At 44.1% G+C, this 22504-nt stretch overlaps 1 protein-coding gene across 1 annotated transcript; it reads right to left on the bottom strand.

The window, feature by feature from the left end:
• Positions 1 to 712: 712 nt before the first annotated feature.
• On the bottom strand, positions 713 to 22206 carry LOC147454094 (PITH domain protein (DUF1000)). Its single transcript, XM_086516099.1, has 8 exons — positions 22051 to 22206; positions 21857 to 21943; positions 2586 to 2709; positions 2066 to 2114; positions 1939 to 1996; positions 1727 to 1773; positions 1562 to 1639; positions 713 to 1019 (listed from the first exon to the last, which is right to left on the bottom strand). The coding sequence occupies exons 1-8, from the start codon at positions 22078 to 22080 to the stop codon at positions 965 to 967; spliced, it is 528 nt and encodes a 175-aa protein (XP_086372225.1). The 5' UTR covers positions 22081 to 22206; the 3' UTR covers positions 713 to 964.
• Between the last annotated feature and the right edge of the window lie 298 nt (positions 22207 to 22504).

Here is a 22504-nt window from a genome sequence, read left to right as displayed (position 1 = left end):
TCAGGCAGAAATTGGAGCTAGATGGATTGTGGTTGAGGTCCTTATTACATCAATATCTTATCACATGGCTTGAGGGAGCTTCCAAGTCATCATTGTGCTAGACTAATCCTCGAGTCATCGCTACAACTAGCCACGGCAGACTCTACATGATGGTTTGCATAGATGTTAGCTTGGTTTCACTTGCAAGGCTTTACAATGTACAAATTGCCACCCTTTTAGTACTTCAATGATCCACCTTCCCTCACAATCACACATCTAGAGATCAACAAGATTTCCTTAAGAGGACCGTGAGAGTACTAGAGGGCATGGGTGGCTCGTTCTTGGAAGTTGAGAAGAAAAATGGCTTTTACAAAGATTATTTTCTTCACATTGCTCAAAATTCATTTATTGTGAAGCCAAAATACATGGATTCACACACCTCATACAGACTCCATTGCGTCATAGCACATTTCACCCCTCTTCTTCAGATAGAGACTGGTAGATATGTTTCATTCCCTCCAAAGCAGAGCTTATGCAACCTATGCGACTTAGAGCCAAAGAAGAAAGCATTACATACGCCAGTGCCCAATGTATCATAAGATATGAGGTTTTCTTACAAGAGGGCTTTGGCTTTTCTTGCTAGATTATTCACACACACACACACACACACACACACACACACACGGGCACGCACACACACACCCCTATTATCACTAACACATGCAAACGTACATACACGAACATGATTTACACCAGTGGATTAAATGCCGCTCAACAAAAAATTCAATTTGTGACTCCTCTCCACAAATTATGGAGAAGGAAGCCCTTAAAGGTTCTCATCTTTACATTTAAATAATGTACCACTAACTACATAAATGTGATAGTAACATTCCTGCAAGTCCAATCTACATCATTCCAAACAGTAGTTATTGGACAAGGCCCAGCTAGTCGAGCAAGTCTTGAGATGAAAAACCCAGCCAACAACTCATTGTTCTTCTGGGTTGATCTTCTTTAGCTCCTTCATGTTGGTCGTCTCAACCCTGAAAAAAGAAATCAAACATCAAGCCAACCAATCACAGCAGCAAGATATTTAAAATGAAAATGCTTAAACACAAGCTTCAGTTCACTTGATCCCCCTAGTAAAAGAAGGTAGCTGATACCAGATAAGAAAAATTGCCAATTCACTCGAGACACGTAGCTCGGTAAGGCCTTAGTGACCCAAGGTTGAGGGTTCGAGGCTCACGGGCTGCATTCTCGATGGGTGTATCCTACTTCCCCATCCGGGAGGTTGTTCCCACAGTTGCCCATCGAGAGTGTAATGTGCAGCAATGTGCAGTTGTAAATACATGAATATGCATGAATATGCATAAGTTTTGCCATACTACATTCCCTGTGCTGATGGTTAACGGAAAAAAACGAAAAAGAAAGCCAATTCATAACTAAAGTGTAAGGCAGCACTTAGACTAAGCTGTGGAAATGCAAAGGCAGGGCCATGAAGCGCTGGTGGCAAGCAAAGATTGGAGAAGATCTTCAAACCCACAATTCTCTCTACCCACAAAAAGCAGTAAAAGGCCAAACTTACGTAGATCCGTAAAATGCAAATTTGCTGACTTTTGTCACATCTGTAGATCCTTGATTGTCCTCAATGAATATTGTCAGACTGCTTATTACATCAAACCCAGGTGCAATTAAAAGTATACTCATGTACTGAATTAGCTAATTCAATGCACCAAAGCAGACTGCTAACCTGCGGACGTTCTGGAACTTGACAAACTTCAATGGGACCGGTTTACCCTGAGCATCAAACAAAGTAACCAATCAGAAAATCTAAGGCAATGTGTGAAGCGACATTTTTTTCAACAAAGCCATGCTGGAAAATCTGTGCAACAGAAGGGCACTGCTGTTAAGTTTAGTAAAGATTGCAAAAGAAGCAATAGACAAGAAATAGAAACAGATTACCTGCAGATTCTCAGGAGACAAGGTAACCACATCACTTGGGGGAAACTCGGATACATTACTGTCAAAAGCCAACAAAAAATGAGTACTTAAAAAGGTGGGTGAATCTGGAAAGCAGGCCTCGGCATACCTGAAACCCATACTCTCACGATTTGCAAAAAGCTTCACAGTTTTTGGCCCTGAAATTATGTCAATCAAAATTTATGACAAATGGAGTAGAAGACTGTGTAGTATCACCTATTCACAATAGCAAACTATTATTAAAAAAAAGAGCTTATGAAGAAAAGAGTCCAAAATGAAAGTATCATGAAAGTAATTTAGTACAGCTTAATACACTTCTATGCTTGAAGGTGCCTTATATCTGAATCCCAACTGGTAAAAGGGTTTATTTAGTGTGACCTTCCAAGCAAAAACAACTGCTTTCTCCACAAAGTGAGACCTTCTACACACAAGCTGAAGCTGTTTCTTAGATTTTAAGACAGATGAAGCACAAGCCTTCGAGACAAATAAATGTACGCTCTACTAAAACTACCAAGTTTTAGGACCCTGTTTGAACAAAGTCATGTGCCCTGGTGTTTTAAATTCTAACACGCACTCAAGAGCAAGCTTTCAAAACACTCACTAAAATGATGAAAAACAAAAAGGCTCACCTTCATCTGGTGGTCCCATTATAACAATGGTATGAAGCTTTATTACTTGAGTAAACGGCAAGTAAATAAGTAACTCCTCATCCGTGTCACTCTCTAGACACAAGCCCTCATCGTCTCTATAGCCCTGTAGAGCCATGGATTGTGTTAGCAAAGAGCAACTATGAAGATACAAAAAGATAAGCTAGCACACAGACAAAGGATTAAAGAATCATTACAGCACTTCAGAGTTTGACTTAAATCATTTGTATGGGGGAAAAAAAAAAATCGCTCTCTTAACAGCTTCAAGGTTTTGACCTCAGGAAGGGCACATCACCTTTTGCAATTAGGGGCTCTGGGACAGCCGGTTCAAGTATCGGTAAATACTAAATACCATACGAGTGCAAAAGTATGCTAAACGTACCATACTCTTCCAGAATGGGGCGGGGCACCAACATAGGGCTGTCCAAACAGACAGATTTCCTGACAGTTTTTAACACGCAGACCATACGTGTACGAAAGTACACAAAATGTACCACACTAGTATGAAAGAAACTATGCTTAATAGTTGAAGACCTTGAACTCTAAATGCACATGCAGAAATAGCTCTGTAACTCATACCAGCAAGAAATGCACATTCTGGAACACCGGAACACCATTCTGGCCGAGTAAAAATGATTGGGACGTCAGGGACGTGCACACATTACATCTACTAGGTTTGATACTGAGAACGCGTTCCCAGAATGGGGCGGTGTGCCAGCATGGGACTGTTCAAGCGCATAGATTTCATGACGATTTTTACCACGCACCAAAACAGTCAACTTTCCCTTGAGGCTTGCTTAGCCTTCCTTCTAGCTTCCAAGTGGAGTCTCTTTGAAGTCTATATAAGAGAGTACCAATGCAAATCATCATATTGCCTCCTTTTGAAAATGGATATCACTATGTCCACTTTCACTTCTCTCTATTGACCAATCTTAGCAATTGTTGTTAGCGAATTGCAACTTTTAGCTTGTCTCGAGTGAAGGTGCATGATTGAGCACTATGAAAAGTGAAGTTTGAAGACATACAGATGTCGCAATGAATGCATCGAGATAGAGTTGGTTTCTTTGCAATTTAAGCGACTTTTACATGATTTATTTATAAGTCATGTCAAAGTCATTGCCCGACCAAGGACTTGGGAAATACAAAAGGCCACCCTTAGCGGTATATAAAGACACAGAAACTCAGCTTAGCACTCAAAAGTTTTGTGCGCCCTCTGCAAGCCCAGCACCCCCTAGCGTTTTGCAAATCCTCTCTCTCCATCTTGCCAGCGTTTCTGCAAGTGGACCTCCCTCTGTTTTTTTTTTTTTTAGGAGTCGGGTAGGGCACTCCCGGCCGCTCTCCTCATACACCAGAAAAGTGCACAAGAAGAACGACCAGGACTATGCAAGTGGATCTCCCTCTGTCTCTCTCTAATGTTTTGAGAGTGGGATCACCCTCTGTTGTGGAGCCGGAAAATCAGCTTAGCGTTTCCAGTTTCGCAGCTTCCAGCACATCTCTGGCAGCCCATCACTCTCTTCCCTATAGCCCCCCATCACTTGAGTTGTAAGCTCCACCTGCTATCCATTTATTGCTGCATCAGCCACATCATCTTCAGTCTCTGTTAACGCGAGACTTTCTGCGTTTTCGGTGTCTCAGGTCTGCGTTTTCGCATCCAACATTCAGCCCTTGAATCCTCACATTGGGTGTGAAAATCAGCTCCAAATCTACCCCTTGGTGGCCATCCACAACCCACAATGAGCTGGATTCCATTGGTGCATCAAATCAGCCCCGGATGTGTGCATTGTTAGAGACATGTAGAGAAAGATGAAATGTCTGCAACATTTTGTCTAATGAATGATTTGAACTTGGTGCATCTAGACATCTGTTAGAGATCAACGAGATCTGGATGTGATAACTAAGTGAATGAGAACTGATTCTAATGCGTCAAGGTTTCTATCTGGATGAGATGACTGGATACTGTTGTGAGTGCATCAAGAGTTCCAAAAGGATGAGATGGGTACACCGTAATCTAGGTGCATCAAGAGTTTTGGACGCAATGAGATGGCTAGATTGAAAGATTGAAACACAATGTACAGTTGTGTGATTTTGTGAACTGCATGCTTTGTGAATGTATTGTCTTGTGGAATGGTCAGGGGCATGGTTTGCTTGAAATGTGAAAAGAAAGGATATGAATCTGATAGTAACAAGATTTAGTAGATCAAGACATCCGTGAAAAGATCACCGCGGTCTAGATGTGATTGCTAAATAGGTTACAATGATCATGATTTGTATTTGAGGACCTTGACAAAAATGTGATTGATCACTGACTAATGTCTTTGTAAAAGTGTTGGATTCTGTTTTGCAGGTGTAATTGAGGGCAATTACAATTCTTCACAAAGTGACGATGTGGCGTGCCCAACTCGAAAGAACTAGCCAAGAGGACAAGAGGAATTGAACCCAAAAGATGGGCCGAGGGGCTTGAGGGGTTAGGGATTAAAATCCCTAACCCCTACCAACTTATGGAGCACTGGCCGAGGAGCCTAAAACCTAAAATTCAAAAGCTTGACAATTGGGGCTGATTTCTGTAAATTGTGCTGGCATCTGGATGCAAAATCTCGGAGAAGAGGACCCTCGAGAGTTGAACCTTTGCAAAGCAATAATAAAGAAATACCGAAAGGGGTGTCAATCTTTGGGGCCAGTGCGTCTTGGCTCGGAATCAGCCATGCCGTGTCGACTCTTCTTCTCTCTTTCTCTATTCATGTTTAGTTATTTTGCAGTTTTCGTTCATGTGTTGCTATTAATTTCTCGCTTGGAGTGTCCAAGCCTATAACACCAAACATCCTAAATCAACTGAGACAATGAAGCATCCTCTAACACCAAGTCAAGTATGAGTGATCCTCGTCTAGGCAGAGAGGAAGTCTCAAATCTCAAATGCAAAGAAACTCGGGCATGATCAAAGAGCACTGTGCCATGCCAAATTGTAACTATCCCACCATGAGATGTTGCAGCACCCACATAAAATCTATCTAGTCGCTCTAGCAAACAACAAACGGGGTTTTGCGATACATTCGAGAAATTTGACTTACCCCACTGATGAGATCTTGACTCAGAGAACCCAACAAACCTCTAACAATAAAAGTAGAAAGGGAAAGAGTAAGAAAGATAAGGATACACAACCCCGGCTCACTCTCCGAGAGAGGGCCCATTACAACAAAGAAGGGAAGTGTTTTGGTTGCGGGAAACATGGGTACGTCTCCGCAAAGTGCCCCAAAAAGGCACAGCAAGAACAAAATGAAGACAGGCCAGAGAGTTCGAGAGCAGCAAAGGAACATGGCAGAAAAGGCAAGATGAGAGCAGGACTGGTACCAAATTGCATGGGTACTGACCCAAGCATGATTGATGAAAGTACAGAACTTTGGCGAGCTTGGGGCAAAGAGAAAGATCAAGAAGCCTTGATTTTCTTTGATGGAGGGCTAAGGCCAACTTCATTTCATCCGAATTGGCGGCACGGCTTAAGATTACACCCAATAGGACGGTGTCGTGCCGTGGCACGTGCATAATGTGAAAATAAAAATACCTACCTCACTCTTTATATTTTTATTGTGTGGGACCAAATGCTACAATGTACATAGTGTGATATATGCGAAAACGGATGCCATGGTTGCAGGCGTGTACATACCTTCCCGGGCAAGCGAGGCCGAGGACGTGGAACCGCGTATGTTTTAACACATTAAAGCATGCCTAATTTGCTCTAGGACTGTACAAATGTCAAGTGTTTCGAAGTGGCACGCTCGTTTTGCCTAGAAAGTTCAATGCGGGCGATGTTGGCCAAAAATAGCAGGTTTTATGCGCGGGCATAAAAGACGTGTCCAAAGTGCTTACCAAGTGGGAAAATGAGGTTCAACATGAAATTTGAGCCCAATGGATTTTTCCACAAATTTAGGGATTTTTTCCCAGCTCATTTGGGCATTTTACGGACAAAGAGGGGCATTTTTGGGCAAAAAATGGCCATAAAATGGTCAAAAATAGCAAAACATGGCTCAAAATGCCACATCAACGACGGTGCCGTCGTTGCTCAAGTTGATGGGGAAGTTTTAGAGCCAAGAATGAGGTCATTTGGGCATATAAGCAAGGAGATACAACCATTCCATTACAGGGTGCTAGTGCAGTCCCGTGCTGCTTCCACTACATGGTTGAGGCTATGAGGCCTCCAATTAGGGTTTCCCCTCCTCAAATAACTACTTGGGCTTCTCCAATGAAGTACTAAAGCTTCCATGAAATGGTCACGACGAGGAATCGAAGCGTTAATTTAGGGTTTGTAACAGGTCGAATGAGCACTGCATCTACGCAATTGGGAGCAAGGCTACACCTAATCTTCACACACACAAGAGTTCTGAGTTAGTATTGATTCTTTTTCAAAGTGGAGCTTTCATGCCTAGAGTCTTGTTCTCTTTTTTGTGTGTTTTTGGCTTCGAATCATCAATGCCTTACTTGAATTTGCTACGAATCCTCACAGTCAGAGGCTCGGCGATTTCCTAGTCGCACTGTGCACTTCTTGACAATGGGACCACCAGCAGAGGCAGTTCTAGTGGCACCCGGATGGGACATAGCCATTACACCTGTCATTGGCAAACTTCGGTTGCATTGTCAGGGGTATTTGGGGCACAAGAACTTTTACATAATGGCCTTGGAAGGTTGTAACGTCCTCCTAGGAGTCCCTTGGTACAATAAGAACAACGCCGTGGTCGATTATTAGGCAAAGAAAGCGACTTTGACAAATGAAAAGGGCCGAAAAATTGTACTTGATGTAAAACTGAAGGGCGAGTCTGTTTTTATTGTATCGGCTTCGGCCATTTCCAAATTAATGAAATCCAGTCTCTTGACGAGCACCGAACGAACATGTCTGAACTTGATAAAGAACGCCAAGATTTTCTCCACACTCATGCCGATTGTCACATGCACATCTAACCCTATGTGTAGGTGAACAAGCTACTTCATGACAAGGGTTCGTTAGCTTAGCTTAGGAAGTGTTATGGCACTTTTGTGAGTTTGTTCGCACACCGTGCATGTCCAGGCACTTAGAGTAGATGCATATTCTCTGGTTGCACACAGCATGATCATCAGCATTACCATCAGAATCCATCAGGAGCATTTTACAGTGCACACAACCTATTTTCCCTATTTTAGTCATCTTTCACTTATTATTAATAAGTGACTTTGTTGGGAAACTGGGCAAGGCAAAATGACTAAGGAACTAAATAAGAAAAGCTAGCGCTAGTGTTTTCTGGCAGAAGAGGCAGCATAGACCACAAGTCTAGCAGTGCACCTTCTCAGCAACACCCCCCGACGGAACTCCTAGCGTTTTCAGCCATCAGAATCAGCCTAGCGTTTTCATCAAATGCAGAACAACCCAACATTTTTCAGCATTGCAGGCGTTAACAGATTTCTAGCAGTTTGTCTAGCGTTTTTGAGCAAGCGCACTGGCGGCCAAAGACAGAAGGTAGCCTTGGAGCGTGAGCGTGAGCGTGAGCAAGCGCGCTTGGTGGCCAAAGACAAACGAGCGGCCTTGGAGTTAGAGCGTGAGGCACAAAGAGACCAATGCATGCAAGAGTTGGTCATACAGGTACTTACCTCGAAACCCGAGCCAGTCAAAGATGTTGGTGATTCTTCTAATGGCGCAAGCGGAGATTCAAACTCCAACAACCCCATCACAGAGAAGATCACGTTCAGTAAGTATGACGGTAAGATGGATGCTAGTGTTATTCATTCTTGGTTGCATCAATTTAATGCTTATTTTGCGACAACTAAGAAGACAAGAAATAGCAAGGTTTTAACGGCAGCCATGTACCTTGCCGGTGATGCCATTAATTGGTACCACGCATGGCAAGAGGCACAGTTGGCCGCGCACCTAGAGGAAGCCGACGGAGACGCGCTCAATTGGGCCAACTTCCAAGACAAGCTCAAGGCGCAGTTTATGCCACCACAATACCTAGCACGGTTGAAAGACGATTGACACGGTTTCAAGCAAAATGGTATGCCGGTTATGTCTTTCTCTAATCGTGTTTTGCAACTTGGTACCCAATTACGCAAATTGGATGATGACCGCAAAGAGGCATTCCTTTATGGATTGGATGAGTATATCAAGTATGATGTCGAAGTACTCGATCCAATCGATCTCAACAAGGCGGTAGCGATTGCTCTTGCACAGGAGATGAAGCACAATAAGGGAAAGCCGAAGGAGAACAAGACCATTCAAGGTACCACTCAGACTTCTCAGAACCCTCATAATGGTAAGAACGGTAAGAATGTTAACTCTTCTAACCAATCTTCCTCTAGTCTCCCGGAAAAGAACTCACACAATGAATCTAAGGGTAAAGCTAACACAATTGCTAAACCTAAGCTCACCCCAGATGAAAAAGCAACACAAGGAATTTTAGGAGGTGTAACCCCATATGAAAAAGCAACACAAGGAATTTTAGGAGGATACATCACGTCAGAAGAACAAAGCATTTATTCTAAGGAAGGTCGATGTTATCATTGTCACGTCAAGGGTCATATAAAGAAAACATGTCCTAAGATTGAATCTAGCGAATCTAAAGAACCGAGAGAACCCACATCCTCTGTTAATGCCATAAATGAGAACACGCGTGTGACCCAAGTTTCTCATGATCCTCCCATTGATGAGTCTCTCATTAAGTGTTATGGTCATGTGAAGGGTCAACGTTTTGTCATATTGTTTGATCCAAGCAATATGCATGATGTGATAAGTGACTCTCTTGTCAAAAGAGCCCGCTTGGAGGTTAGCAAGACATCTCCTTTCGAGGTGTCGGGCTTCGCTCCCGGTATGGACTCTCTCATCACGCAAGAGTGCCTTGATGTGTTGTTTACTATTCAACAAGCGTCCTTCCGCAGAAAATTTGTAGTATCTCCTCTCTCAGGATGTGATATACTTTTAGACATTCGATGGTTTCGTGAGCATAACCCTCTAATTGATTGGGTAGCCAGTACTTTCACTTTCAATGCCAAAAGTGACTCTCCCATTGTCATTCGTGGGGAAGAAGTTGTTCATTCTTCATCTCTCATTTTAATGCGCAGGTGAAGTTTGAAAAGAATCGGGAGAAGGAGACTCTCTCCGTCTTGTCTTCTCCAAAGCACGACACATATGATTTGCATAATAAAGATGTGATTATTCACAATGATGATGATTTGCAGGATAAAGATGTGATTGTTGACAAGGATGATGGTTTAGTTGATGCTTTTTCTAGTAAAGCTAACCTCATTGCAGATTCGATCGATCGAAGAACCGATCTTGGCTCTCAAGTCGAGGTCCAAAGAACCTCCACAGAAAGTATTGTGTATGCGCATGATTGGTCAATACGCATTAATCCAAAGAACCCCCACAAAAAGTATTGTGTATACGCATGATTGGTCAGTACGCATTGTTTGAGTGTTTCATTCGTGATGGTTTCCTGTATTTTAGTCACCATCCTTATGTGATCCCTTTTCATAGGCATGCCATATGGTATGATGAACATGATTCACTCATGAATGAGCACAAATGTATGCGGATTACTCATGAAAAGATGAAATGTTTGCACTCAAGGAATTCACATTCCATGTCTCTTCCTTGGCATGACACAATATTCGAAAGAGCACAAGAAGGATTGAGCATCAAGCATCGGCATTTCCATTGTGATTTGCCACCGTAGATAGATTTAGATCAGAAACTCAAGTTTCGATTCCATTGTTTGCGTGTGTTTGATGAACGATTTGGCACTCCGTCTATATGTTCATCTACATTGCATGCACAGTCTTTAAAGAAGAATAGAATTTTTCTAGTCACTTTACATGGAATGGGTACGTTCATGTTTTTGTGTTGGAAGTGGTTTCAGGAATTTTCATCCTCGGAGATTCTTGAAGAAGGTAGACGCATGACTATAGACGAAGTTGAAGCATTGAAGGAGCCGCAGATGAATTTGTCGCTTTCGGCGCGGCCCAAAGAAGCAAGCGTTGTAGACCTTTATGAAGCTCAAGTATTACATGACCCACGCAACAAAGTGGGCCAACGAAGAGTTCTTTCTAGGATTGAAGACACTGTTGGCGATATCCCTCAACGCCATGCAGTTTGGTACCAATACCTCACTTTAAAAAGGAGGGAATGTCACTGTGCACATCTAACCCTATGTATACGTGGACAAGCTACTTCATGACAAGGGTTCAGTTAGCTTAGCTTAGTGCTCACCACCTCCATGCGAAGTATTTATTCCGCTTTGGGTGATGACCATCCACTGAGGTCTTGGGTTCTTAAGTTCACGAGGAACTTGGGTTCTTGTGAGTCTTGGGTGCTTGCATTCTTGGGTCCTTGGGGGTCTTGAGGTTCTGGAGTCTTGAGGTTCTTCTTTCGCTTGCAATCTGTGTTAGAGAAGGATCTTCTCTTCACCCGAGTTCTGCTCTTTTCCGCGGGCGCGCCCCTTGGCGGCCTTGCGCTCACACCAAGGTTGCTTTTTCCCACCTCACGTCAATTGGCCAGCCGCGAAGTGCACGGTCCGCTCTCAATGAGTGAAAGGCACAAGGGGAGGCTGGACAAGCCGTTCTTTCTTGGGTTTCCTGTCACTCTTCAAAAGCACGACTAGGAATCGACACGCCCAAGAGAACTACCGCAACAAGCAAAACAGATTATGTGGTTCTTCTGGTTCTTTCCTTGAGTGATACAAAACACTATCAAAGCTCTGATACCAATGTAAGGTGCAGCGGAAGTGAATGTTGAACTTTGCTCAAGATGAGTGCTCCGAATTGTGCTCAAGGTTCCTTTTACTTACGAAAGGGAGAGCCTTCCGTTCCTTTAGTGAGAGAGTGCAATGGACACAAACAAAGTGGTGAACATTGTGAATGAAGGTGTATGAGATGAGAGATAGAGAGAGAAGAATACGACACCAGAATGTTGTCAAACCCTCCTCCGAACTCTATTGATTGCACAAACTCTACAATGCTTTGGACTTGCCGACAATGTCGACGACAATGAGGACGACGACGAGACGGGCTGAAATCTGAAACTGCTAATGGCTGAAATCTGCAAATCTTTATCTGCTGAATTCTGACTCTATGTCGGTGAGGATGGCGATGACGACGATGCAACGACGACGCACTAAAAACGCAGATGCTGAAATCTGCGTTTTCCGGGCTGAATCTGCAAACTGCGCTGGATCTAACCGTGCGACTAGGATCTGCTGCGAAAAGGTGAGATTTGCGAGGTTCGGGGGTTCTAGTGCAAAGTCTGATTGCTGAAAATTAAAAAACGCTGGTGCTACTGCTGATTCCGTCGCTGAGAAACTGCAAAACGCTAAGGTGCCTGCAGCTCCAAAAACGCTAGGGCTGATCTGGTCTTGCTGTGGAAAATCTGCTAATGCTAGGGCTGATCTGCTGTTGCTGTGGAAATCTGCTAGAAAAACGCTATGGCTTCTGCTTGGTCTGCTGTCGCCAGGAGATCTGCAATTGTAAAATGCTGGCTGATTTGCATTGCTGAAAAACGCTGATTCCTTGTGGCTGAAAACGCTAGGTTTTGCTGTCGGGGGTGGTTGAACCCTTGGCTCTTCTGCCCATAAGTGCTAGCGCTAGGTTTGCTTATATATTCACTTAGTCAAATTGCCCTACCTAGTTCCCAACAAAAGTCACTTAAAAATAATAAGTGAAAAATGTCAAAAATAGGGAAAATAGATCTATGCACTATAAAAATGCTCCTGAAGGGTTCTGATGGAAATCTGATGATCATGCTGTGTGCAACCAAAGGATATAAGTGTCTAGACATGCACGGTCTACGAACAGACTCACAAAAGTGCCAGATCACTTCTTAATCTAACTGAATTGAACTGAACTGCACTGAACCGAACCCATGTCATGAAGTAGCTTGTCCACGTACACATAGGGTTAGATGTGCACGTGACAAGAAGAGGCATCAGAGACCACAAGTTTAGTAGTGCACCTTCTCAGCAAGACCCCCGACAGAACTCCTAGCGTTTTCAGCATATCAGCCTAGCGTTTTCAGCAAATGCAGATCAGCCCCAGCGTTTTTCAGCATTGCAGATTAGCCTGGCGTTAGCAGATTTCCAACAGCTTGTCTAGCGTTTTTGAAGCAACAGCCCTACGTTTTTGCAACTTGCAGATCACCTAGCGTTTTGCATATTCTCCGCGACAGAACACCCATTAGCATCAGCGTTTTCAATTTTCAGCAATTAGATTCCGCACCGCAGTCCCCCAAACCTCGCAGATCTCACCTTCCTGCAACAGATCCTCGCCGCACGGTCAGATCAGCCAATGTTTGCAGATTCAGCCTGCTTTTCGCAGATTTCAGCATCTGCGTTTTCAGCGCGCATCGTCGCATCGTCGTCATCACCGTTGCCACAGACATAGAGTCAGAATTCTGCAGATACAAGATTTGCAGATTTCAGCCCTAGCTTTTTGAGTTCTCAGCCCGTCTCGTCGTCGACATCGTCGGCAAGTCCATCGCATTGTAGAGATTTGTGCAATCAATAGTAGACTGCTCTTGCCATAGAGAGTGGGGCCTTCGAAGGAGGGTTTGCCAACATTCTGGTGTCGTATTCTTCTCTTTCTCTCAGTCTCATCACCTTCATTCACAGTGTTTATCCACTTTGTTTGTAATCATTTGCACTCTCATTAAAGGAACGGAAAACTCTCCCTTCTGTAAGTAAAAGGAACCCTTGAGCACAGTTCGGAGTACTCATCTTGAGCAAAGTTCAACATTCACTTCCATGGCACCTTACACCGATTGCTTCTCTGAGGGCCTACCAGGCGAGTTGCCTCCATCTCGAACTGAGGATCACATTATTGATTTGATACTTGGAAGCATACCACCGAACCGGCCAACTTACCGTGTTAGCCGAGCCCAAAATGAAGAGATTATGAACCAAGTGAAAGACCTTCTGGAAAAGGGTCTTATCCAGCAGAGTACTTCACCCTATCGCTCTCCGGTGTTGTTGGTTTTAAAGAAAGACGGATCTTGGAGAATGTGCATTGATTACAAAGCTCTCAATAAAATCACCATCAAGAACAGATTTCCGATTCCAAGGATCAATGATATTCTTGACCGACTATAGGGATTTTCTTGTTTCAGTAGGATTCGGATCTGATTTGAAAAGCGGATATCATCAGATCCGAATGGCGCCGGGAGATGTCCACAAGACAGCCTTTCGAACGAGCTTTGGTTTATATGAATTTCTGGTGATGCCTTTCGGCCTTACCAATGCTCCAGCGACTTTCAACCGAATGATGGATAGGATTTTCAAAGAGTACAAATTGTTTCTCGGCACTTTCTTTGAAGACATTATAGTCTTCTCCAAGGATGAAGCAAAACATAGACACCATCTACTTCAAGTCTTTCAGGCATTGCGAGACCACAAGTTAGTCATCAATGCCAAAAAGAGTGATTTTTTCTTGCCGGAGATACACTTTTTGGGACACATCGTCTCAGCATCTGGAGTACAAATGGACCCGGCCAAGATTGAGACAATACTTATTGCCCGATTTGAAGAATGTTCATGAAGTTAGAAGCTTCTTGGGCTTATGTTCTTACTACCGGCGGTTCATTTAAAAGTTTGCAGAGGTAGCTTCCCCTTTGCACATTCTGACACAGAAAGGAGTCCCTTTCTCGTGGGACCCACAGAGGTGCCTGCCTTTCAGACATTGAAAGAGAAATTGACTACTAGACCAATATTGACTTTGCCGGATTTGCAAAAGTCATTCGAAGTATATTGTGATGCTTGTGGTCGTAGTCTGGGAGCGGTCTTAATGCAAGAAGGCAATGTGATTGCCTACGAAAGCCGATTGTTTTCAAGGCCAGAATTGATAGCACAGACCTATGAGAAAGAGCTTTTGGCAATGATCCATGCTCTTACTCAATGGCGACATTACCTACTCGGAGCCGATTTTACGGTCTTCACTGATCATCAGAGTTTACGCTACTTGTCAAAGAAAGACTTTTGGAAAAGCAGATGCGGTGGGCTAACATCTTGGGTTTCACTTCCAAATTGTCCATGTTCATGGACAGAAGAACTTGGTGGCAGATGCATTGTCTCAGAAGCCGCTAGTCTTGCTATTTTTGCGATTCATTATAGAAGCTTCGAGGACATGGTTGATAAGTACACCACAGATCCGGATTTTTCGGATTATTCACTCGAATACAAAATGGGGAGGTAGTAGCGGGATATTCCATACAGGATGGCTACTTGATGAAGGAAACAATGTTGTGCGTTACACAACCGTCGAGGGAAACTCTCCTCCGAAGGCCCCACTCTCGTCGGCGAGAGTGGTCTATTCTTTGATTGCACAAAGGTGTACAATGCGTATGCAATGGACTATGCAACTTGCTCTATGACGATGACAACGGTCACCCGATGACGACGACGGTGACGACGATGACGATGACGACGACGACGACGATGGCTGAAATCTGAGATCTTCTAATCGCTGAATTTCGGGACTGTTTCGGTGGCTGAAAATGACTGTTTTGGCTGCGTTTTCTTAGCTGAAAAATGAGGTTTCTTAGGGCTGAAAACTGATGGTCTTTACGGGCTGAATCTGCTACACTTTAGGTGAATAATGCCGGTCTTGCTGCTGAAATCCAAAAATGCCAGGGGCTGAAATTGGTCCTTCTGTCGCCGGGGTTCTGCAAATGCAAAAACGCTAGGCTGATCTGCTGTGTCGTGATGACGCCGGGGCTGATCTGCTGTGCACAAATCGCCAAGGCTGATCTGATGCAAAAATGCTAGGTCTTCTGTGGAGAAACGCCAGAGTAGTCGCGGGGGTTGGTCTTGCTGAGAAGTTGGCTGTTGAGCAAGGTGCTCATGCTGCCTCTTCTGCCAAATAGTGCTAGCTCTAGTTTGCTTATATATTAACTTAGCAAAATTGCCCTACCTACTTTTGTTGGAAAGTCACTTAAAAATAATAAGTGAAAATAACCAAAAATAGGAAAATAGGCTAAACGCACTGGAAAATTCCCCAAACTGATGCTAATGGATCTTGATGGGAATTCCGATGATCATGCTGTGTGCAACCGGAGGATATACATCTATGCTAAGTGACTCGGCAGGCACGGTCTACGGATAGACTCACAAAAGTGCCAGATCACTGCTATTCTAGACTTGACTCAACTGACTAAACCCTGCTGTGGTGTAGCTTGTCCACGGACACATAGGGTTGGGATGTGTCACGTGAGCCAAGATCGCTTCTTCGGGATCTATCGAATCGTCTTGTGGGGGATCTGTGGACCTCGACTCGAAAGCCAAGATCGATTCTTGGTGATTGATCAATTCTACAACGAGGTTAGCTTCGCTAGAAAAAGCATAAACTAACACATCATCCTTGTGAACAATCACATCATCTTCATGCAATTCATCATGCTTGTGAGAAATCACATCTTGATCATGCAAATCATCATGCTTGTCATTGTCATCCAAATCATTATGCGAATCATTGGCATCCAAATTATCATGCTTATCATTGTGCTTCAAATCATCATGCAAATCATTGTCATTCAATTCATCATGCTTCTCATAATCATTCAATTCATCATGCTTCTCATCATCATGCAAATCATTATCAATCAAATCATCATCATCATGCTTCACACAATCATGCAAATCCTGTGTCATGCTGTGGAGAAAGAGAGACTGAGAGAGTCTCCTTTTCCCGATTCTGTTGCATCTGTGCCGGTACTTGAGAAAAGAGTTGCAACAAGGCGGCTTTCCTTTCTTTGTACTCATGCTTTATGGCTGCCATTCTTTCTTCGTGTTCACGCTCTCTTTCTGCTTTTCTTTCTGCATTTCTTGCTTCTCGTTCTAACTTCTGTTTCAGAAAAAATTGCAGCAAAGCCTCCATAGGAGTTAGTGCAATCTTTGTCGTAGATGGGAAAGGGGAAGGGTCGGAAAAACCTCCTGGTAGGGAAAATTCTTCTTCGCCTCTCTCATGCTCATCACCTCCAAGCGAAGTATCCATTCCGCTTCGAGTGATGACCATTCTACAATCGTGGGTTCTTGTGGGTTCTTGGGGGTCTTGGGTTCTTAAGTCCCTGATTCGGGAGAATCTTGGGTTCTTGAGGGTCTTGATGTCCTTGATTCGTAAGAATCTTGGGTTCTTGAGATTCTTGAGGTCCTTGAGTCTTGAGGGTCTTGGGTTCTTGGGGTTCTTGAGGATTTCTTTCGCTTGCAAATCGCGTTGGAGAAGGATCTTCTCTTCACCCGAGTTCTACCCTTTTCTGCGGGCGCACCCCTTGGCGGCCTTGCGCTCACACCAAGGTTGCTTTTTCCCACCTCACGTCGATTGGCCGGCCGCTAAGTGCATGGTCCACTCTCAATGAGTGAAAAGAGACACAAGGGGAGGCTGGACAAGCCCTTCTTTCTTTCTTGGGATTCCTATCACTCTTCAACAAAACACGATTAGGAATCGCCACGCCCAAGTAAACTTGGGTTCGTGCGATCGCAACAAGCAAAAAAAAAATTATTGTGGTTCTTGTGGTTCTTTCCTTGAGTAATGCAGAACACTTCCAAAGCTTTGATACCAATGTACGGTGCAGCGGAATGAATGTTGTATTTTCTCAAGATTAGTGATCCCTATTGCTCAAGGTTCCTTATAGTTCTTTAGGGAAAGAGAGAGCTTTCCATCTTATGGAGTGTTCTGGTCACGAACAAAGTGAGTGGATATTGTGCGTGCAAATGAATGAGACTGAGAGAAGGAGAGAGAAAGAGATACGACACCGAGAGGTTGTAAAACCCTCCTCCGAAGGCCCCACTCTCGTCGGCGAGAGTGGTCTATTCTTTGATTGCACAAAGGTGTACAATGCGTATGCAATGGACTATGCAACTTGGTCTATGCCGATGACGACGACGGCGACGACGATGGCTGAAATCTGAGATCTTCTAATCGCTGAATTTCGGGACTGTTTCGGTGGCTGAAAATGACTGTTTTGGCTGCGTTTTCTTGGCTGAAAAATGAGGTTTCTTAGGGCTGAAAACTGATGGTCTTTACGGGCTGAATCTACTACACTTTAGGTGAATAATGCCGGTCTTAATTTGCTGCTGAAATCCAAAAACGCCAAGGGCTGAAATTGGTCCTTCTGTCGCCGGGGTTCTGCAAATGCAAAAACGCTAGGCTGATCTGCTGTGTCGTGATGACGCCGGGGCAGATCTGCTGTGCACAACTCGCCCAAGGCTGATCTGATGTAAAAACGCTAGGTCTTCTGTGGAGAAAAAGCCAGAGTAGTCGCGGGGGTTGCTCTTGCTGAGAAGTTGCCTGTTGAGCAAGGTGCTCCTGCTGCCTCTTCTGCCAAATAGTGCTAGCTCTAGTTTGCTTATATATTAACTTAGCAAAATTGCCCTACCTACTTTTGTTGGAAAGTCACTTAAAAATAATAAGTGAAAATAACCAAAAATAGGAAAATAGGCTAAATGCACTGGAAAATTCCCCTAACTGATGCTAATGGATTCTGATGGGAATTCCGATGATCATGCTGTGTGCAACCGGAGGATATGCATCTATGCTAAGTGACTGGGCATGCACGGTCTACGAATAGACTCACAAAAGTGCCAGATCACTGCTATTCTAGACTTGATTGAACTGACTGAACCCTACTATGGTGTAGCTTGTCCACGGACACATAGGGTTGGGATGTGTCACGTGACAAGTAAAGTGATTAGGCGGTTCCTAGTTAAATTCAAGAACTATCCTGCATTGGATGCGAAGTGGATGGAGGAGGAGGACCTAGCAGATACTTCTCAGATTTTGGAACTTTACCTTGAAGCATTCAGTTTAGCATAGTCTACTCCAATAGAACCCCAATTTCAGCATGGGTGAATCTAGTGCAATGGGTTTGCACAAGAGGGGAGTCACTCCGCTCCTTTGTCAACAGATTACCCCGATTTTAGAATAGAGTCACTGATGTCCCCTTTTGGGTTTCAGGGATACTGATGGACTGACAATAATCTGCCGTATGACTTTATGAACTCAAATTCCCAAAAATGAAAATGATTAATTTTTAATTTGTACTTGACTTGTTTGAGTGTAGGAACTGAAAGACAAAGTGACTACAGCATTTCAGTCTCATAAATCTCTATAGATATGATTGCAATAAGGATTAGTTAATCGGGCATCTGTAGGTCCCGATTGGATCTAGATGCAATTACTAAATATGTTGCCGATTAATCATGGTCTAAGATTTGGAATGAATTTCTACGTGATTTGTCATGTGATGTCCTATGATGTCAAGTGATGTCCAATGGTGTGACTATCAATCTGTACAAGTGCTAGATGTGGTGTCTAGTGCGTCAGTACTAGCAGTCAGTGTCTACTAAGACAGTTTTATGGCCTTCGTCTGTTTTGCAGGCGTAATCAAGGGCAATTACCATTCTTTCAAGTGGGGGGTATGTCACAAATTGGACGTGGCAGGCCCCCGCACACACACACACATACACACACGGCTTACTGTACGAAATTCCGAGTAATGCGCCGACATGCTGACGTGGCAGCAACGTACAGAATCCCGCAAAACGCGTTGACATGCTGACATGGCAGGCCGTACAGACAGCAATACGGACGCTCCGCTTTTTGCGCTTACTGGCCATACGGATTTCCGAAAATTACGCTGACCAGCTTTTGGGCAATATGGTTTAATTTTGAATTTGAGATTTTGGAGCAAAACTTTTGAGTTTAATAAGCTTTTGAGTTAAACTTTTGGGGCTCTGCTTTTGGGGCAACCCTTGTAACAATAAATAGGTCTTTTGGGCCTCATTACTCAAAGCATATGGACGTAGAGTCTGAGTGTGAGTTCGCAGGGACTCGCTTGTACTTTGCACACAGTTTAATATAAAAAGAAATACCGAAAGGGGCACCAATCTTTGGGGCCGATACCTCTGGGCACGGAACTACTCCGGGCCATGTCGTCGTTTGTGAACCATTTTAGGGTAAATCTATGCTATGTCGTGGTAGAATCTTGACTTGGGGTGTCCAAGTTTGTTACAGGAACACAAGGGGGTGTTGGGGCGCACAATAGAGGTGGAGAGGATGGAGAACCATGGGTGAGGGTGGGTGGGTGGGTTGGGGTGGGTGGCAGGGGGTATGGTGTTGCAGTGTCAGTGGGTGAGGGTGAAAGGGAAGGGGTTGGTGAAGATGGCAGAGGTGGAAAGTCGATCTCCATGGCCAAATGTGAGGTAGCCCTCGACGTACGCCATGAAGTAAAGGGTATGTCCAGAAGTGGTTGAACCGACTAAGTAGTTGAAACCTACTGTCGAGGAGACACGCTGTCAAGGTGGTGAGTGTGTGAAACCTAAATTGCGTGTGTTACCATTTTCTTGATCCTTTTTATTGCCAATAGAGGCTGGGCCCACCAAAAGGTATGGCGACGAGGGGCCTTCTACCAACCCTCCGCTACACCCTGAGGTACGGGGTGTTGTGGCTCAGGGCGACGAGGAGGGCAGGTGTCAATGGTCAATGGTCACGTGCACACCTGACCCTATATGCATGTGGACAAGCTAAATCCTATTTGTATGGTTTAGGACGGCATAGAAAGTGTTATGCACCCTTGTGAGCCTGTACACAGGACGTGCAAGTCCAAGCACTTTTTGCATACCCTCTATTGCACATGAGCAGAGGAGCAGAGCTAGTGGCTGCTACGTGTAGGCACTGGAGAGTATTCCCATACAACAATATTAGTACCAAGCCTAGGTAGTACCTGCGTATGAAGCGCCTCTTATCAATAGGTTTTTGAACTTATTATTAAGTGACATTTAGCCAGCAATTACAAGTCGTGGGTTGCCTTCTAGCCTTGATACTGCTCAGCCTAGCTTTCACGGGCTATATAAGCAGAAATTGGCTATCATTTGCAAAGTAAGCTCAGTGCCCATTCAATACCTGCACTACCTCAGCCCTCAGGCGTTTCCAACCATCAAAACCCCTGGCGTTTTTGCAACCCAAATTCAGTCATCAAACGTTTTTCACCATCATCACTAGAGATTCACATTAGAACCCTTGACGCTAGAAGATCCTTACTGCATACGGACAGAAGCAACCTAGTGTTTTTGCAGATCTCAGCCCATATCATCGATGATTCTAGATTTCAGCCTTAGCCTCAAGGTGCCATCGCAAATCCAAGCATCTACCGCAAGATCCCATAGCATCCCAGCATCTAAGACCATTGTGTCAACATATGTGCAATCTAAAGCAAATACCTCTAGTCTTCTTTCTCTCTCCTTCACTCACAATATCTCTTCTCTCTCTAGTCTATTGCACATCTCTCTTATGAAGTAAAAGGAACAGCAAAAGGAACCTTGAGTACGCACTAAGCACTCTACCTAAATCATCATCATAAATCACTTTCACTGCACATTACAGTGGGAAGGGCAATCTCTCACCATGTGCCCAAACTGATGGCACCTGAGATATTAATCCAGGCGACTAGTAATCACCAACCTCTATAGACGGACCTGCTCTAAGGTGGAATCACGGAGTCGTACTTTGAACTGTGCCACATGAAGAGGAGAGACCCACCATGTACGCAACCAGTGTCCAGCCCAAGTAATGTCTAGTGGCCGCCTCGATACTAGTTAGGTCCTAGGTCCTCTGTTGTCAAGTCATATGTCCACATGAAGGGTGTGTGGGCAGTCGTCGTGATGCCCGATGTAGGTGTGGTGGCCGCCATGGAGCAAGATCTGACTAAGGGTAGAAGTCTGAGATGTTGAAGCACTCTCTTTTCCCTCTCTCCTCTCAAAGATAACTTACAAAAACCGAGAAGAGGTAACCTGGGGCCTGCAAATGTCCCGTTGCGCGAAGTAAAATATAAGATAATGTTATAGAAAGTTGCCCATGTAGGTACCCTGAGAGCCACGGGAGAAGCAAGGACACTAAAAATCAGCATGGCTAAGGATTGTACGAAACAGCACTCGCACGCAACAAATGGTACACTAGCGTGAGCAACTCTCTCTCTCTCTCTCTCTCTCTCTCTCTCTCTCTCTCTCTCTCTCTCTCTCTCTCTCTCTCTCTCTCATATGTGACTAGTGACCACATCATCAGCATCATTGACTGTTCTTCGCTCACTTAAGGATAATAATCTACTCCATACTCGTTTCAGCCATCATTTTCACGTTAACACAACCCAAGGAAACCCACAAGTTCCATTATGTCCACTAATCTGTCTTGATACGAATTAATCACAAACGCAGTGGCTCTTATGCATCACAATGCCGCTTCTACATGATGGCAGAAAGATCAAGCACCTGTTTAAGGGCATTAGCGAAAGTATGACTACTGTTTTCGTTTAGGCATTCAACGGAGGGCCACTCTATAAAGTCGATCAGATCAACCTACACAAAGCAAGACCCAAATGTCAGAAATGACAGCGTAACGCAGCAGAAAGTACAGATCTCAAAGTTTAGAGAACCAGTGCGAATCATAAGAAACGAGATAGCACCTGGCCCTTCGCAATTGAAGAAGCTGCCATGACAGTATCGATCCCTCCTTTCAAAGTGTACGTTTTGGAGCGCTTTTTTAAGTGACGGCTTTTATAACCTAATCTTGAATTATTTAAACACTTCACACGACGATAAACTAAATAGTGATAAAATCGGGAAGAGGCAAAGAGAATTATTGTCGTGTACACAGTACAAGGGAAAGGCTGGAACAACATTGCAGAAGGCTTGTGGCATCAACGATTGTGCTATCAGGTTTTCAATGTTTACATGTCAGAAAAGCCTTTGAAGCTTGAAAAAGGGTTGTTTACATGCTAGAAAGTCGCCCAGTTCTCGGGGTCGGGATAGTGACATCTCAAAAAAACAATAAACCAAGGAATCATGCGCACAAGAACACGCGAGCACCAATGCAGAAGGATGGGAATATGCTGCATGACAATTGTCGCATTCGAAAGT

Source organism: Adiantum capillus-veneris, chromosome 7 (genome assembly GCF_014529385.1).
Source record: "Adiantum capillus-veneris isolate H3 chromosome 7, ASM1452938v2, whole genome shotgun sequence".
In the NCBI taxonomy this organism is placed as follows: Eukaryota; Viridiplantae; Streptophyta; class Polypodiopsida; order Polypodiales; family Pteridaceae; genus Adiantum; species Adiantum capillus-veneris.
Note: the sequence above shows the minus strand (reverse complement) of the source record. Positions and strands in the feature narration are given on the sequence as shown.

What these genes read in the sequence shown, in the direction of transcription:
- LOC147454094 (XM_086516099.1), bottom strand. Translation starts at nt 22,080, where the DNA reads ATGGCAGCTTCTTCAATTGCGAAGGGCCAG. An exon ending in TCGCTAATGCCCTTAAACAG is followed by an intron (nt 2,710 to 21,856) that starts GTGCTTGATCTT and finishes ATGGCTCTACAG; the next exon opens with GGCTATAGAGACGATGAGGG. An exon ending in CGTGAGAGTATGGGTTTCAG is followed by an intron (nt 1,997 to 2,065) that starts GTATGCCGAGGC and finishes GGCTTTTGACAG; the next exon opens with TAATGTATCCGAGTTTCCCC.